This window comes from Neoarius graeffei, chromosome 23, assembly GCF_027579695.1.
Source record: "Neoarius graeffei isolate fNeoGra1 chromosome 23, fNeoGra1.pri, whole genome shotgun sequence".
Taxonomy (NCBI): domain Eukaryota; kingdom Metazoa; phylum Chordata; class Actinopteri; order Siluriformes; family Ariidae; genus Neoarius; species Neoarius graeffei.
This window is the reverse complement of record NC_083591.1, coordinates 10,188,476-10,204,775: the sequence shown is the minus strand read 5'-3', so window position 1 is coordinate 10,204,775 and position 16,300 is coordinate 10,188,476. Positions and strand designations below refer to the sequence as shown.

General features: G+C 42.1%; 1 protein-coding gene across 1 annotated transcript in view; it reads right to left on the bottom strand.

Annotated features, from left to right (window-relative positions):
• Positions 1–16,300, bottom strand: part of atm (ATM serine/threonine kinase) — a 258,409-nt gene that overhangs the window by 26,298 nt on the left and 215,811 nt on the right. Inside the window, exons 48-53 of the mRNA XM_060905737.1 lie at positions 14,964–15,175; positions 9,655–9,862; positions 9,372–9,503; positions 9,038–9,178; positions 3,488–3,626; positions 230–312 (exon numbers count right to left, since the gene is read on the bottom strand). Of these exons, the coding sequence (XP_060761720.1) occupies positions 230–312; positions 3,488–3,626; positions 9,038–9,178; positions 9,372–9,503; positions 9,655–9,862; positions 14,964–15,175 (915 nt within the window). The remainder of the gene's footprint in view (positions 1–229; positions 313–3,487; positions 3,627–9,037; positions 9,179–9,371; positions 9,504–9,654; positions 9,863–14,963; positions 15,176–16,300) is intronic.

Sequence of the window (16,300 nt, the reverse complement as noted above, 5' to 3'; positions counted from 1 at the left end):
GAACTATTGTGGGTGAATGAGCACAAATCCCTACAACCATAGTCCAAAATCTAATGGAAAGCCTTCGCAGAAGAGTGGAGGTTATTATAATAGCAAAGGAGGAACAACTCCATATTAATATGCCCATGGGTTTGGAACTGGAAATCAGTTGTCCACATACTTTCTAACCATATGTACATTTTGAGATAGTGGTTCAGGATTTTATATCAAAATTTAATCGAGCCTGTACCTTTATCTCCATCGTTGGGATTATGACGTCCTTTAGATCTTTAATCTGCATGATTGGTTGATCTGCTGGGATGGGGATTGCTTCTGTACCAACACACCAAACACTCAGAAATGTTATTTTGCTATCACATAGTTATATATACAGTGGTGCTTGAAAGTTTGTGAACCCTTTAGAATTTTATATATTCCTGCGTAAATATGACCTTAGAAGATTATCAGGTCTTCACACAAGTCCTAAAAGTAGATAAAGAGAACTCTGTCAATCTGTCTGACTGTGGATTGGTGGAGTCCAAACTCTTTAGAGATGGTTTTGTAACCTTTCCCAGCCTGATGAGCATCAACAACACTTTTTCTGAGGTCCTCAGAAATCTCCTTTGTTCGTGCCATGATACACTTCCACAAACATGTGTTGTGAAGATCAGACTTTGATAGATCCCTGTTCTTTAAATAAAACAGGGTGCCCAAATTAACTGCTAATCCTAGAGGTTCACATACTTTTGCCACTCACAGATATGTAATATTGGATCATTTTCCTCAATAAATAAATGACCAAGTATAATATTTTTGTCTCATTTGTTTAACTGGGTTCTCTTTATCTACTTTTAGAACTTATGAAGTGAATTGGTTGGAGCAGCTCTTATTTAGGGGTTTCATATGAAAGGGGGTGAATACTTATGCACATTCCACATTTGTTTTTTCATCTTAATTATTGTTTGTGTCACAATAAAACAGCAATGTGCACCTTTAAAGTGGTAGGCATGTTGTGTAAATCAAATGGTGCAAACCCTCCAAAAATCCATTTTAATTCCTGCTTGTAATGCAACAAAACAGGACAAACTCCAAGGGGGATGAATACTTTTGCAAGACACTCATGTGAGAGAGAGACACACACACGCACGTTTTACTGGGAAATACACCACTAGAATTTTTCATATGAGCTACATTTCTCAATATGTGACTTGTGAGGAAATCGATGACTTGCTTTGATAAATTTGGGTACCTTTTTATTTGTGAACGTGTCGCTATAATAAAAAGGAAATCACATGTTGGCTGGAAGATATGAAGTTTATCTTCTTGTGCTGAAAAACTTGTATTTTTCTTACAAAATATATCGTGGATCTGAGCGAGATATTGAACAGTTATTCCACGAAATCGAGTCGTACATGAGCCGATAGCCGATGAGGCACGTAGCACCGAGTCGGCTATAAGCCATGTACGACGAGATTGAGTGAAATAACTCTTTTATTCTATCCACATTCACTGGATGTTGAGAAACAGAGCATGTTTATTTACATTTTTTTGCAAATTCGATAAATAAAAACTTTATACAAAATGTCCGACAAAATCATTTCCGCCTTAGAATGTAAACAAACTGGCGAAATGAGCAATTTGTGAAAAATGCGATATTAATCATAACAATAACTCGAACAATTTAAAAAAAAAAAAGATACGTTCTTACCATCAAACAGTTATTCCATATTTTGTTGCGTTTTTTTAAAAAGCAGGGTCAGGTAGAGTTTTTATTTCGTCCTCAGTTGGTTCAGCAACACACTCCACCGTTTTGTTTTTCTCTACTCATGGTATGGACCCTTTTCACATGACGTCACGACAAACGCGGCCGCCATTTTGGACGTGTACTACCAGTAGTTTACCACAGCCAGCATTGAGGAACGGCAGCAAAGAAAGTTTTTACTTTCAGCAAGACTTCCATCATGCCACTATATTGTTGTGCACCTGGATGTAGTAACCATCAACAAACAAGGCAAGGTTTATCATTTTATCGGATCCCGACGGAGAAGATGGATAGCGGCCATTAACAGATTGGCAGCCCTCGGCATACCAACGCTTGTGTAGTGACCACTTTGTTGGAGGTAAGACGAATAAAATTAGCCAGAAAAGGCATTACATTGCTGTTAACATTCTGTGGCGGCGAGTGTGTAACCAAATAGGCTAAAATAACCCATTGTAACCTCTTTGTTCTTCTGTAGTAGCTATTGTTGACTAGCTAATGTCAACAAGTAGCTGGTAGGTTACTGTAGCAATGTTTACGTTCAGTCATTTGGATGACTGTTAAAACCTTTCAGTCTCAAGTTTTTCCTTTACTGTATTTACTAGTTTACTGTAATTATGATCCGGCAGCTATTTACACTGGATCCAGTATAAATAGCTGCTGGAGCCAACGTCCGAGGTTCCGGAGCGCGCTCCGGCTTGCTCTCCCTCAAATTAAGCAGTGCGCGTCGGCTTGCTCCCGGAGTGCTCCGGCCGAGGTTCCCCTCAAATTAAGCAGCGCGCGCCGGCTTGCTCCCGGAGTGCTCCGGCCGAGGTTCCGGAGCACACTCCGGCCGAGGTTGCCCTCAAATTAAGCAGCGCGCTCCGACTTGCTCCGGAGCAAGCCGGAGCGCGCTCCGTAACCTCGGCCGGAGCACTCCTGGAGCAAGCCGGAGCGCGCTCCGGAACCTCGGACGTTGGCGTGTATGTGTATGGCGATGGGTTTTTAATGACATAGGTATACAGATCATGTGGGCTGAAGTCAGGTAAAGACGAGGGCTTCGTGTACTTCCGTACGTCAGTGAACAATCCTGGTGGAAGCAGGTAAACGTTGTTCTCTAAGCCTGCTAACCTCAATTTTTGCAAATACCTCTCCCTCTGCTCGCCCTGTAAATGCCCTACGTCGCTGAATAGTGAAGGTGTTTTCTGCATTTCGCTCCTTTTTCTTTTATGTTTTTCGTTTGTCACCTTCCTCACATTCAAACTGATTCGAGCCGAAGTCCACTACATGTCCGAAATGGCGGTCGCGTTTACGAAGGTCACGTGACTGAAAAGGGTCTATACAAGCTGATTGGCTACTCTACGAGCAGGCTATCAGAGCATGCGACTGGTCATATCCAGTGAATGTGGAGAGAATAATCACTGATATTTCACTGGGACGTCACTCCCAGTGTTTTCCTTCTGACGTTGTTAAAATGGCGAACCAGTTCAAAATGAAAATTCTTTTGATTAACTTGCATATTTTTTGGATGTGTCCGTATAACAAAGAACATTACAGAGTGGCGTGAAGATATGAAGTTTATCTTCAAGTAGTGAATGGATATATCACGAGTAAGTGAAGAGAACGATTTCACCTCTCTTATTATGCACTGATATTCACTTTGCCTTTGGCGAATGATTGTTTTATATAAGATCAGATCCACATATTTGGAAAATTTAATATTTGGAAGCTGTCCAGAGTAATTCTTTATGTTAAACAGAAATTACTTACTCTTCTCAGTTTTATGTTTGTGTACATCCATGTACGCAAGGGTGATGTAGGCATTGCAGAGGGTTTCAATACCCCGGATCAGCTGCGCCTTCTTCTTCCTTATCGCATTGAGGATTTTCTGTGCCACTTCGGCTCTGTCCTACACAACGATAGCATGTAGTGCAAATCAGTAACACTTTTTTTCTATAAGTACAACCACAAATCAGGAAAAGTTGGGACGGTATGGAAAATGCAAATAAAAAAAAACAAAAAATAAAGCATTGATTTTGAAATTTACTTTGACTTGTATTTCAGTGCAGACGGTATGAACCCAAGAGATATTTCATGTTTTGTCTGCTCAACTTCATTTCATTTTTTAAATATACATCCAATCCTGTGTTTCAGACCTGCAACACGTTCCAAAATAGTTGGGACGGGGGCTAATAATGAGGTAAAACATTTAAATAATGATGTGATTTGGAACAGGTGATGTCAACACGTGATTGTAATCATGCATGGATTAAAGTTTTCCTTCGTGTGACGGATTTCCGTCAACTGAACTCTCCCAAGGCTAAATGTGAGGTCGGTGCTGATCCGAGGAGAATTAAAATGACGGGTGGTTGGGTAGAGTTTGGGTTATTACACTGATGTGTTGCAACACCATCAACTATCAGCAGGGTTTATTTAACTTTTTTGTTTTTGAGCCATGCTTTGTGTCGTTCATTTCCTATGTTTGATCATGTTTAAACGTTCGCTGTCTACGGTGCGGCATTAAAAAAACATGCGCTGTCAAAATTGGCAAAATACATTCCCATGTGCTTGGCGTGCTTGTGTCTGACCATTTCTGTTTTGTATGAAATTAAATCTTGCCAAAATGACTTAGTTCAAACTTGGACATATAGAAATAGAGCGTGTTAAAAAAAAAAAAACGAAAAAATAAACCCCGGAAAGCCCGCTCCTCTGCTTCAGCCAGGCTTGAAGACCCGACGGTGCAATGCTTGCAGACTGTCAGAAGTAATTAGACCTAAATTTATAGCTAACAAATCAGCAGACGTCCCAACAATTATTATTCTCGTTAGGCCAATGCGTAAGGTATGTTAGAACCGTGCCTTATAGCCTACGTTATATCACAATTTAAAGGACGTTTGAGGAGTCGGAGGCTGCGAGCGCAATGATGTTCCGACATGCGCTAAACTTTATTCCCTGAAAATCATACACCAGCGTTCAATGCCCCAAACAGTCAAAATGTCTAGAAGACTATGGTTAAATAATAATCATAGCCTACTAAGTTAAATTACGTCAAAACATCTGTTTCTGGCCTATGAAATGATGGAGGAAAATGAGAACGAACGCAAAGTAGATAGCAGCCAACTTCACGCGATCTTTTAGGTAACTTAACACTCGTGTTGGCCACAATATTTCTCTTAATAAAATCTTGAATTGTTTTTGAAGTCGTATTCAACACAAAGTAAGGTCAAACCCCAATTTTAATTTAAGCGAAGATCCAAACTTTTTTCTATATTGGCGTCGAGCACAGAGGAGCATGTCATTCTGCTTTCGGTTTTGGCAGCATGGATGCGCTTTACATGAAAGAAGGCACTGATGTGTCTGCCATCGATAAAGGTGTAAAAAACAAGTGGAGGTGGGCTTGGCTGTACGAAATAGCTGAAAACGGAAAGCCATTTAGTTCATGGTGCAAAAAACTCGAAATCCACCCATTACCCCCCCCCCGTAAATTTTCAGTCAAATAATTTTTTTTTGCTTTAATCCATAAATCATGATTTGGGACAAAATCAGTATCCAGGAAAGGGCTGGTCTTTGAGGAGCAACGATGGGCCGAGGACCTCCGGTTCATCAACAAATGCATGAGAAAATGATTGACATGTTTAAAAACAATGTTTCTCCATGAAAGATTGGAAGGGATTTGGACATTTTACCCTCTACGATGCATCGTATCATTAAACGATTCAAGGAACCTGGAGGAATTTTGGTGGCTCTCTGATCCCTTAGATGGCACTGCATCAAGGACCGTCCTCCATCTATAGACCCCTTTCACTGACGTCACCCGAAACCGGAAGTAAACAGACCCTGCGCCATTTTGGAAGACCAACAAACTCGTGATTAGGGGGAAATCACGGCAGCGGTATGTGAACCCACGAGAATAAAGTGGAGTGGCAAACGACTTAAACAAACAAATCTGAGCTGTTTTATTTATGATTTATTGGCCCAACAGTAGACTTGAAAGAAACCTGTGTGAGACTTGGGAAAAAAACTGTGGATATAATGGATAAGTCTGTGCATGATCTGCGGACACTTTGAGGTAAGCAAACGCAAGAAATTCAGATTTAAAACATGCTAAATTGGCCCCAAGTTGATAACTGTATGAGGAGCAAGCCTCCCAGACTTCTACAATTTAATAATAATAATAATTTAGGATGGTTTGGGGCTTGCTCGCTGCTGCCAGGTTGGTTGTTGAGTAGCCTGACTGTTTTTTTTTTTCCTTGCGTGTGGTATCATTGTTGACGCGAGGTTGTTTTTTGAACATGCCAATGCGGACACGATTTCCCCTGATGAGTTATGACTTCAGACGCGATGCGTGTGTGGAGTCTGCGTGATATGTGCGTAAGATAGGCTTCTCATGCGTTTGGAGATCCGCGCTCCGAGACAAGCGCAAGCACACACACCCCCAAGGGAAAAAAAGGGGCCCCCCGAAAATATCGGCATAGTTCGAACACTGAGTGTAGGCACTGGGTGTAAACAACAAATTGTTTACAATGTCTGGGTAGCAAACAGATGGCAGAATTGGTGTCAGGTCCTCCTTATGTTTCCATTCTCCCTTGCCCCGAGTCTTATCATATGGGTCAAACCCATCAATCACAGCCAGTTTCTCCACATACCGTGCCCTTTCTGCAGCTGGTAATGTACTCACATAACCCGAATTATCATCCATCGTGTCACTTTACTCTCGCTCGTACTTTGTTTTATATTGTAAGTGCATGTACTTGGTCTTCCAACATGGCGCCTAACAAAATCTCGCGGCGCGGTGACGTCATGTGAAAGGGGTCTATAGCTGATACAACCACATGAGCTCAGGATTACTTTGGCACACCTTTGTTAAGTGCTGCAATATGGAGTTACATCCACAAATGCCAGTTAAAACTTAGCTGTGCAAAAATGAAGCCTTATATTAACTGTGTCCAGAAGCACCGTCAACTTCTCTGGGCTTGGAGGCATCTGGGATGGACCGTCACACAGTGGAAACGAATCAATATTCCAAACCCTTTTTTGTAATAAGTGGACGCCATGTGCTCTGGACCAAAGACGAAAAGGTCCATCCAGTGTGTTACCAGCAACAAGTCCAAATATGGGGTTGGGTCGATGCCCTTGGCAGAGGTAACTTACACTTCTGTGACGGCAGCATTAATGCAGAAAAGTGTATTTGGAGCAACGTATGCTGCCTTCAAGACGACATCTTTTTCAGGGATATTTCAACAAGGCAATGCAAAACCACATTCTGCACACATTACAAAGGCAAGAAGAGGGTGTCTGTCCCCTCGGTCCCAAATAGAGAATGCGTAGCCAATTGTGACACAAAAAGTATGACAACAACGACCCCATACTGTCGCACACCTTAAGACCTGTTTTCAGGAACAAAATAACACCTGAAATGCTTCATCGCTTGGTGTCTTCAGTTCATAAACATCATCTAAGTGGTTTACCGTGCCAACGGTTTTTTGAAATCGCATTCTCATCTCATTATCTCTAGCCGCTTTATCCTGTTCTACAGGGTCGCAGGCAAGCTGGAGCCTATCCCAGCTGACTACGGGCGAAAGGCAGGGTACACCCTGGACAAGTCGCCAGGTCATCACAGGGCTGACACATAGACACAGACAACCATTCACACTCACATTCACACCTACGGTCAATTTAGAGTCACCAGTTAACCTAACCTGCATGTCTTTGGACTGTGGGGGAAACCGGAGCACCCGGAGGAAACCCACGCGGACACGGGGAGAACATGCAAACTCCACACAGAAAGGCCCTCGCCGGCCACGGGGCTCGAACCCGGACCTTCTTGCTGTGAGGCGACAGCGCTAACCACTACACCACCGTGCCGCCCGGTTTTTTGAAATGTGTTGCCAAAATCAAAATTGACAAGTGTTTAGTTTGGAAAAATAATAAAATTCATGACGTAAAAACATCAAATGTGCTGTTGTATTGTTTTGAGTGCAATACAGGTCAAAGATTATTTACAAATCATTGCTTTCGGTTTTAATTTCAATTCCAACGTCCTTGATTGCAAGCAACATCAAAGCAAAACAGAAACCCGGATGGGGTCAAGCGACATTCCATACAAAACGTAGTCACGCGTGCGCAACTCTCTTTGTTTTTCTGCCATATCTTTGTGCTGTATATGGGTTGTGGTTACAACAGTACTCGTGACCGTGGCACGTTCCGATTTTTTAGAATTCCGTCCGTGATTCGGAAAGACGGCGAGGAAACTCTGAGGCTTAGTACGGAGAAGAGACGAGGGGATCAGGACACTTCGTCCAATGACCATTTCATCCAAAGCCTTTTTCATATGCAGTATCAGTTATTTTATATTTCAGGTATTCCGGTGTTCGCGAACGAAAGCCCCGTGAGAGCGCTGCTCGGCGCCTAAAGATTTAACATGATCCAGCCGGCTTTAAAAATTAATAACTCAGGCAACGGAGCTCACAGCGAAGCCAAATTTTACAGGCACTTCCCACTAAGCCTTCCCCTTCGAAAGGGCACTGTCTCGGGTCGGTAGGACGGGATTTGCGAATGAAGCCAACCCACGTGAGAGCACTGCTCGGCACCTGAAGATTTAATATGATCCAGCCCGAAACATAGACATGCAAGCGAGCAGCCTGCAATGACAAGGGAGTGAACTCATCCCAGGGTCAGCAAGTGGCACGGGCTGACGTGGTTACCCCCCTTAGTACGCTCTTTAGTGTTGAAGCGCATGTACTATGGCACTCATTCGCTTTACAAAAATGTGTTTTGCTTCGGTCAAATTCCATTGAGAATGCCTCCTTTTTTTTTTTTCAAACAAACAAATACCTGAGATATAAAATAACTGATAACACATATGAAAAAGGCTGTGGATGAAATGACCTATATTCGTACTCTATGGTCGGTAGAAGCGTCTTATCTTCAGAAAAGTCTGACTTTTTTTCAATAATATGGGTCAAAACCACACATCTATCTTCTCTCTGTATCAAATCTTCGCTCGAGCGTTAAATCGTGGTAACACTGAGAAAATTCAGCGTTGTTTACAGACACGCTTTCAGCGGCTGCCATCCTAGCTGCTTTGTATATCCGCCATCATGGCGGACGATCATGACGTAGCACGTTTTGATCACGTGGTTGCAAGTCATCTACCGTATACCGCCCCAACTTTTTCTGATTTGGGGTTATACTTTGCAAACTCTAATGCTGTCTATACAGTTTTCATAAATCAAGGACAGATTCTGAGCTTATCAGAAGACCAAAATGTCACAGCCTGAAAAGAACTCTAGCTGATTTCTTATTAGGCCTTAGGTGTACCAGATCCAGAGGTGAAGGCTGCTGTGCGCTGCTCCTGGACAGACGGCTGCGGGAGAAGCATTCGTCCTTGTTGGCGTTGACCAGAGCGAGGATGATGAAGAGCGTGTGATGAGGGTGATCCATGGATGACCTACAGATCAGCTGTACAGCAAACATGGTTATAATGGCAATCACTATCTTTGAGGTCTGATGAAGAAAGCGGATACTGTTCACACTTTTTTCTTTTTCTGTATTGGTATGAAGGAAGGAATAAATGCATAACCATGATGACGGAGGGTTTAAAAAATGCAGAAAAGTCAAAGATTAACTGTAATAACCTAGCCATTTTTCATACCTCATTGAGAACAGTATGGAATCCAACATCCTCCTCTGAAGTGACTGGGTTGGACACTTTGGTGCCCATGCGGGCAGCAAGCTGGTACATGAGAGGCAGGAACTTGTAGGATGGGATCTTTTTTACACCTTCCTAATATGCGAAAACAGACACATGGTAACTTATGACAGTAAACCTAGCACGACTAATAAATAAAATATACAGCACTGCATCTATCGAGATTATTTAGAACAGTAGGAACGTATGATGAACGTAATGCCTGCTGAACACACTCGCCACTCACTTTCATCAGCTCGTTGACGTCCTTCGTATCGACGTTCTCCAGCCAGAGTGACGCCAGGCGGAAGACCCAGGTGTCGTGTTCTTCGCCCAGTGCGAGGCAGTGTGTGTAATTCTCCACCGCCTTTAGTAGGAAACGCCTGCGGTCGGCCTTCAGGTTGTCCAAAGCACGGACGTCCAACTTCAGCTCCCTCTGCACCTTCACTGTGTACCTGCACAGAAACCGGCAACAAAACGCACCGTAGGGTAAGTCCAAGCCAAAAAGACCCAATATATAGAAAACTGGTTGCAGCAATACTTTTATTTTAATGGTGGAAATTACTGATGAAAATACATGTAAATCTAAATTAGTTTTCAAAATTTCAGCTTTCCAGACCCAGAGGTTTTTTTTTTTATTTATGCCATTTTGAAAAATTACTAAATTAGACCGGAATGTACCCCCTAAATCATCGCCTGGCTGTGGAAGAAAGCCCAAAATTTCATCAAGGGCCCTTAGCCACTTAGTCAGGACAACTAAGAAAACCCCCCATGTGAGTGCAAGACACCTACAGGGTGACATGATGAAGTGCATCAGTGGCAACTATAAGACATGCACTGATTAAACAAGGACTTCATGGCCGGACTCCAAGACGCACTCCACTCTTGACCACAAGGAACATCAAAAGTCGACTAGAATATGCCAGGAGGAATTTGGATAAGACTACAGAGTTTTGGCAGACAGTTCTACGGACTGATGAAACCAAACCGGAACTGTTTGGACATATGGACCAGCGATAAGTCTGGCGTGTGAAAGGCCAGGCTTATGACCAGAAGAATACCATCCATCCCCACAGTCAAGCATAGAGGTGGGTCATTGATGATGTGGGGCTGTTTTTCTGTGGCAGGAATTTGCAACCTTGATTGTGTACCTGGCATCATGGATTCCCAGAAATACCAGGCCATTTTAAAGAGGAACGTGATACTTTCTGTTGACAAATTAAACCTTGGTGATCACTGGACTTTCCAGCAAGACAATGATCCCAAGCACACCTCCAAGTCAACCAAAGCTTGGTTGAGGAAAAAGATCCTGGAACGTCCTGGAGTGGCCTCAGAGATGCCAACCTTTCAATAAACAGATCTGTAGTCCGGGGCCGAAGAATCTGTAGTTTTCGTATTGTCCGCTGTGCCGGACAGAAATATCGCAGTTGCAAACCGTGCATTGTGTGAAATACATCCCCTTTTGCGAAGGAACAATACACGGCCATGTTGCTGTATATTTATCATTAAATTTCTGGTTATTCTTGCTCGGCTTCTCCACTGTCGGACGGCACTATCACGAATTTTGATTGGTCGAGTTCAAACCCAGAAGCGAATATCAACCAATCAGCGACGACGTATCACGAAAGCTTTGAATGATTCCCGCGGATTTCATCCTTCTGAAAATGCGGAACGGACTGAATTTTCTTTGATCATGGCAGAGTTCAACGTACCAAACAAAAATGTGGAACAAACTGATTTTTTTTTCCGATCACTGCGAAATTCGTAGTTTCGAATTAACTGGTCGTAGTGGTGCAAAAGTGGCAGAAAATCGTATAAAATACGAAAATTTCGTAGTGGTTGGCATCTCTGTGGCCTTCAGTCACCAGATTTAAATCCGATTGAAAATCTTTGCTGGGATTTAAAGAAGGCAGTTGCAGCACGGAAGCCATCAAACATCACTGAGCTCAAGGCTTTTGCACGTGAAGAATGGGCAAAGATTCCAATTGAGAGGTGTAAGAAGCTTTTTGTTAGAAGTTCTAAAAGCTAAAGGATGCTCCATAAAGTACTGAAGCTGGAGGTTGAATAATAGTGCACATGCACTATTAAATATTTTTTGTTGTTTAATGAGGTTTTTTGTCATTTATTGTCATTATCTTTCATCCACATCACTATAATATCTCGAGGTGAAGAGGTTGAATATTTCTGATTGCAACTGTACATGTATTTTAAAAATACTGGTGTATACATGATCTATGGAAAATTATAAATACTGATACAGTCTCGGTCAGAAATGCAACTGTAAACAGACAATACACCCAATGTCAGTCATGACAAACAAACATATGAATAGGAGAGCGCTGCATCTGTGATCTTGAATTACGTTTTCATGGTCAAGTACGGTATATAGTTATTTGTGAACTGTAGAGTCCATGTAACAGCAAAAATAAATTTGAGGGCATTAAAAATGGATGATTTAGGATTGAAAAAAGAGAATGATGCACAAATAACAAGATGATGACACGTCACATTTTTGTAGTGATTGAATTAATAAAACTATTCACCAAGTTGCAGACCTGTGCTTCATTTCCATTCAGGGTCTTAAAAGATATGATACTTTTTGTGGGGTATGTAATTGAATCTGCCATATTTCTGTAAATATTCTATCTAGAGAGCTCCCATTATACAAATGACCAGGCAATCTGGTTTATAATAAGACCAGGTAGTGATAGGAGATGAATACATTTGTTTTCTAGTATTTTTAGGGCCCTAAACCCTACTCGCAAGTGCGTTTTTCTTAATTTTTTAGCATTTTTAGGAAGCACCTACGGCCAGGATTTTCTAGATAGAAGGCTCTATGTCAGGGGTCACCAAACTACGGCCCGCGGGCCAGATCCGGCCCGCCACCCCCCTTTGACCGGCCCCCCAGCCCCTCTGCCCCCCATCACTTGAACCGGCCCTATGAGGCAATCCCCAAAAGTGGTCATGGCCTATTTTTTTAAATTGCTTTTTGGCAAATAATAACATGTCTGCATCTTGTATTTTGTTGATTTTATCAATTAAATTGATATTTAGTTATAAAATGAACTATTCATATTTTCCGAATTTTCGTCATATGCTCGCAATCAAGCAGTGACAGGCAGCGCACGCGCAGAGAACTGTCAGTGTTCAGGACAGCAAAATGGCGAGCGGTAAGCGAAAAGCTGACAGAGAGTGCAGAGTTTTTCAAGAACAGTGGACCACCGATTATTTTTTTGTTCAGTGTAAGCAGGGTTCGAATTATAAATTTGACCCTATGGGGGTCTCTATTTAAAAAAAAAAAAGCAATGCATACTTGCTCTCCTGGACCAGCGCACTTTTGCGCACTGCAGTGCACAGCTTTCACACACAGGCGTGCGCATGCACGCACGCACACACACGTGTTGTGCATATATATATATATATATATATATATATATATATATATATATATATATATATATATAGTTAAACAAATTATATATATATTGTGTGTATATATAGTTAAACAAATTATATATATATATATTGTGTATATATATATATAATTATATATATTGTTAAACAAAGGAAGATCGTTGTGAGATAGAGGACAAGTCTTCTTCGGACTTAACTTCACATTCGATTTCGCAGGCTGCAAATTTCAGTTTGCACGCATAGTGGTGTGGTGGTGAAGTACAGCCGTACATGTTGCGGTTTAATAACACGTTCAATACAAAGTTATGGCTGCATGGTGATCGGAAATGAAATGAGTTTTATTTATATGGTGATATAGGCTATTCAAGCTTATTATGGTGATATATGACGTATTTGAGAGACTTCCACAGAAAATTAAGTTTGCTTTTTTCATGGGAGCCTGAGGGAATGGGAGCTCAGCTCCCATTGGCTCCCACGTAATTCGAACTATGAGTGTAAGGACCGTGCAGTTTGTCTTGTATGTAAAGAAAGTGTGCCGGTTTTCAAAGAATATAATCTGCGTCGTCACTATGAAACCTGCCACAAAGAGTATGCTAGTTTGCGAGGGCAAACAAGAGAAGACAGGATTCGGAGGATGAAATGCGGACTGGCTGCACAACAGAATGGATTCCTTCGCCAAACCCAGATCAACCAGGCTGCTGTCCGAGCGAGCTATAAGGTAGCTCACCTACTAGCTGCCCATGGAAAGCCGTTTACTGATGGGGACTTTGTTAAAGTATGCATGCTTGCTGTGGCTGAGGAGGTGTGTCCCGACAAGAAGGATGCGCTCGACGCGGTGAGTCTCTCCGCACCTACTATGACCAGGCGAACTGAAGATTTGGAGGACAACGTGTATGACCAGCTGAATGAGAAAGCGTCAGAATTCGAGTTTTTTGCTTTGGCCATGGATGAGAGCAATGACGTGCAGGACACAGCACAACTGCTGTGATCTATTGATCTATTGCTCATATTATTATAATTTCACTGTTTTTTAAAAATGTATTTATTTTATAGGCCTATTTATTTGACCTTTATTAAGTGCTGCATACAATTATTATTTATATTAGTAATAATATCAACAGGCCTACCTACAATTTATAATTTTCCACTCATCTTTGCCAGTGTCAATCACCTCAACTAGGCAGATGTTTCTTACCTTGACAGCTTTGATGTTATTTTTATTAGAAAACAAATAAATGGAATATCTGTGGTATTTCAAATTAAAACAAAGTGTGAAGACTCAATTACTACTTTTGCAAACCACTAGTAAAGATAAACAAATATGTGCCAGGAATCAAGTGTTGATATAGTAGTGTGGGGATATAGTAGTGGGGATATAGTAGTGTGGGGATATAGTACTGTGGGTATAGTAGTGTGGGTATAGTAGTGTGGGTATAGTAGTGTGGATATAGTAGTGGGGATATAGTAGTGGGGATATAGTAGTGTTGATATAGTAGTGGGGATATAGTAGTGGGGATATAGTAGTGCGGATATAGTAGTGCGGATATAGTAGTGGGGATATAGTAGTGGGGATATAGTAGTGGGGATGGCCGTGCCAGGCTAGTAATCTCTACTACACAATGAGGCCTGCTGGTGGTCATATTTGTCTGGGTCATACAATTCTATGTGATATAGCTGACCCGACCCCGGCCCCCCATCACAGTCAGGAACGACAATGTGGCCCCCAGAGAAAAAAGTTTGGTGACCCCTGCTCTATGTTTTCCTTCCAGATTAGCAACATGTACAGAGTTAATTTACCAAATTTCAAACCTCTGTGTAGCCTAGAAGCTGAGAAAAATGCATTTAAAACCCCAAAAATCCCTGGCGAGGTCTAATTTCAATAATTTTCAAAATGACCTAGTTCATTAAATACATAGAATAGGGCCCTGAAAGTTTTTATCAGTTCATATTTTACCAGTATCTATTACCATAAGCTCTCACAAAGGAAATGAATCTGGTGCCGCAACCACTATTTGGCATGGACCAACTCCGTAGCATAATGGCGTTTTTGCTTCGTTTCTGGTGCAACTACATTTAATCTTGAAGTACACCTATCAAAATGTTTAAACCATTACGAAATCATGTATATTAAATAAAGCTTACCTATTATCAGTGACTTTTCTCTCCTTCATGAGCTCCACTTCCTCTCTGGCCTTCTCCAGCAGTGCCCGTTTGTTCTCAAACTCCGATGACCTCATGTAGTTCTTGATACTTTCATACTGTAAATCAGAGAAGCGGGCGAGCGAGAGGAACGCCTGAGTTTTCTGCCTCTGCAGTTTCGGTTCTGAAGATCCGCCCCGGCCTACAGTCACCGCCTAGCAAAAAAAATAAAAATATGCCTGAATAACATCAATCACTTTATTGCCAGGTATGTTACACACACGAGGAATTTGACTCCGGTTCGACTTAGCTTTCATAGTACAGACAGAAAGAAAGCATAGAAACAAAAAACAAAACAAAACACACACACACAGTCTCACTGCAGTGAACTCCAGGGGGGGAATCGTGTTTCTACAGCGACGGCCTTGAAGGCAGTGCTGGCTGGGAGAGCCAAGATAAGACTGGAATTTGTTTAGACTTAAGATGGGTAGACATGTCCTTTTTCGCCTAACCCGCTTGTCCATTCTGGCCACCAAAAAGATCCATTTCTCTCTGCAAAGCCATCAACTTCTCCATGATGTTATCAATGTTGCGACTCAAGTTCTGAACAGCCACAGTCTGAGTGCCGACAGCTCTGCCCACCACCTCAATCATGTCGGGCAGCTTTGTGGGGCTTTGAACAGCTGCCACCATTATCTGATTTCCTCGATACACCAGGGCAATGCCAAGTCCAATCAGCAAAAATCCTGTGATCATGGTTCCGAATAGGTAAATATCCTCAATGTCCTCCACGGAAAGAATCGCCAAGCACACCACACGCCACTTCTCCCAGGCATCCCTGGTGTATCCGGCTGCGAACGTTCTGGCAGGACAGGCAGGTTCCCCCGAACCCAGGCTTCTCGTCAAGAAGATTGTGTCAATTGCGTGAAGTGACAAGTTGATCAAATCCATAATTTTGATTCGGAGAACAGTGCAGGAAGGGTCTCTCAGACAAGACGAGTCCGCAGAAGCAAAGCAGGAGAGAGGCTTGTCAGGAAGGGAGAGGCTGAGAAATGAGAGATGCGAGGAAAAAACACCCACACATTTCGCTCCTATCAGGACCGGAATGTGTAGGCATTAAAAAAAAAAACCTCAGCGCAGCATTCCGTGAAGCATGGAGAAGAATTAACACAACAATTACACAAAAACATAGAAAGTACGAGAGAGCAAAGTCCCGTGGCAGCCGTCTGCGGCGCCATCTTGGATGGAAAAAAAAACGTCTGAGGAAGTTTTATGAAAAAGGAAATTACAAAAACATAGCACTTTAAATCAGAGTTGAGTTACGCGATGATTTAAAATAA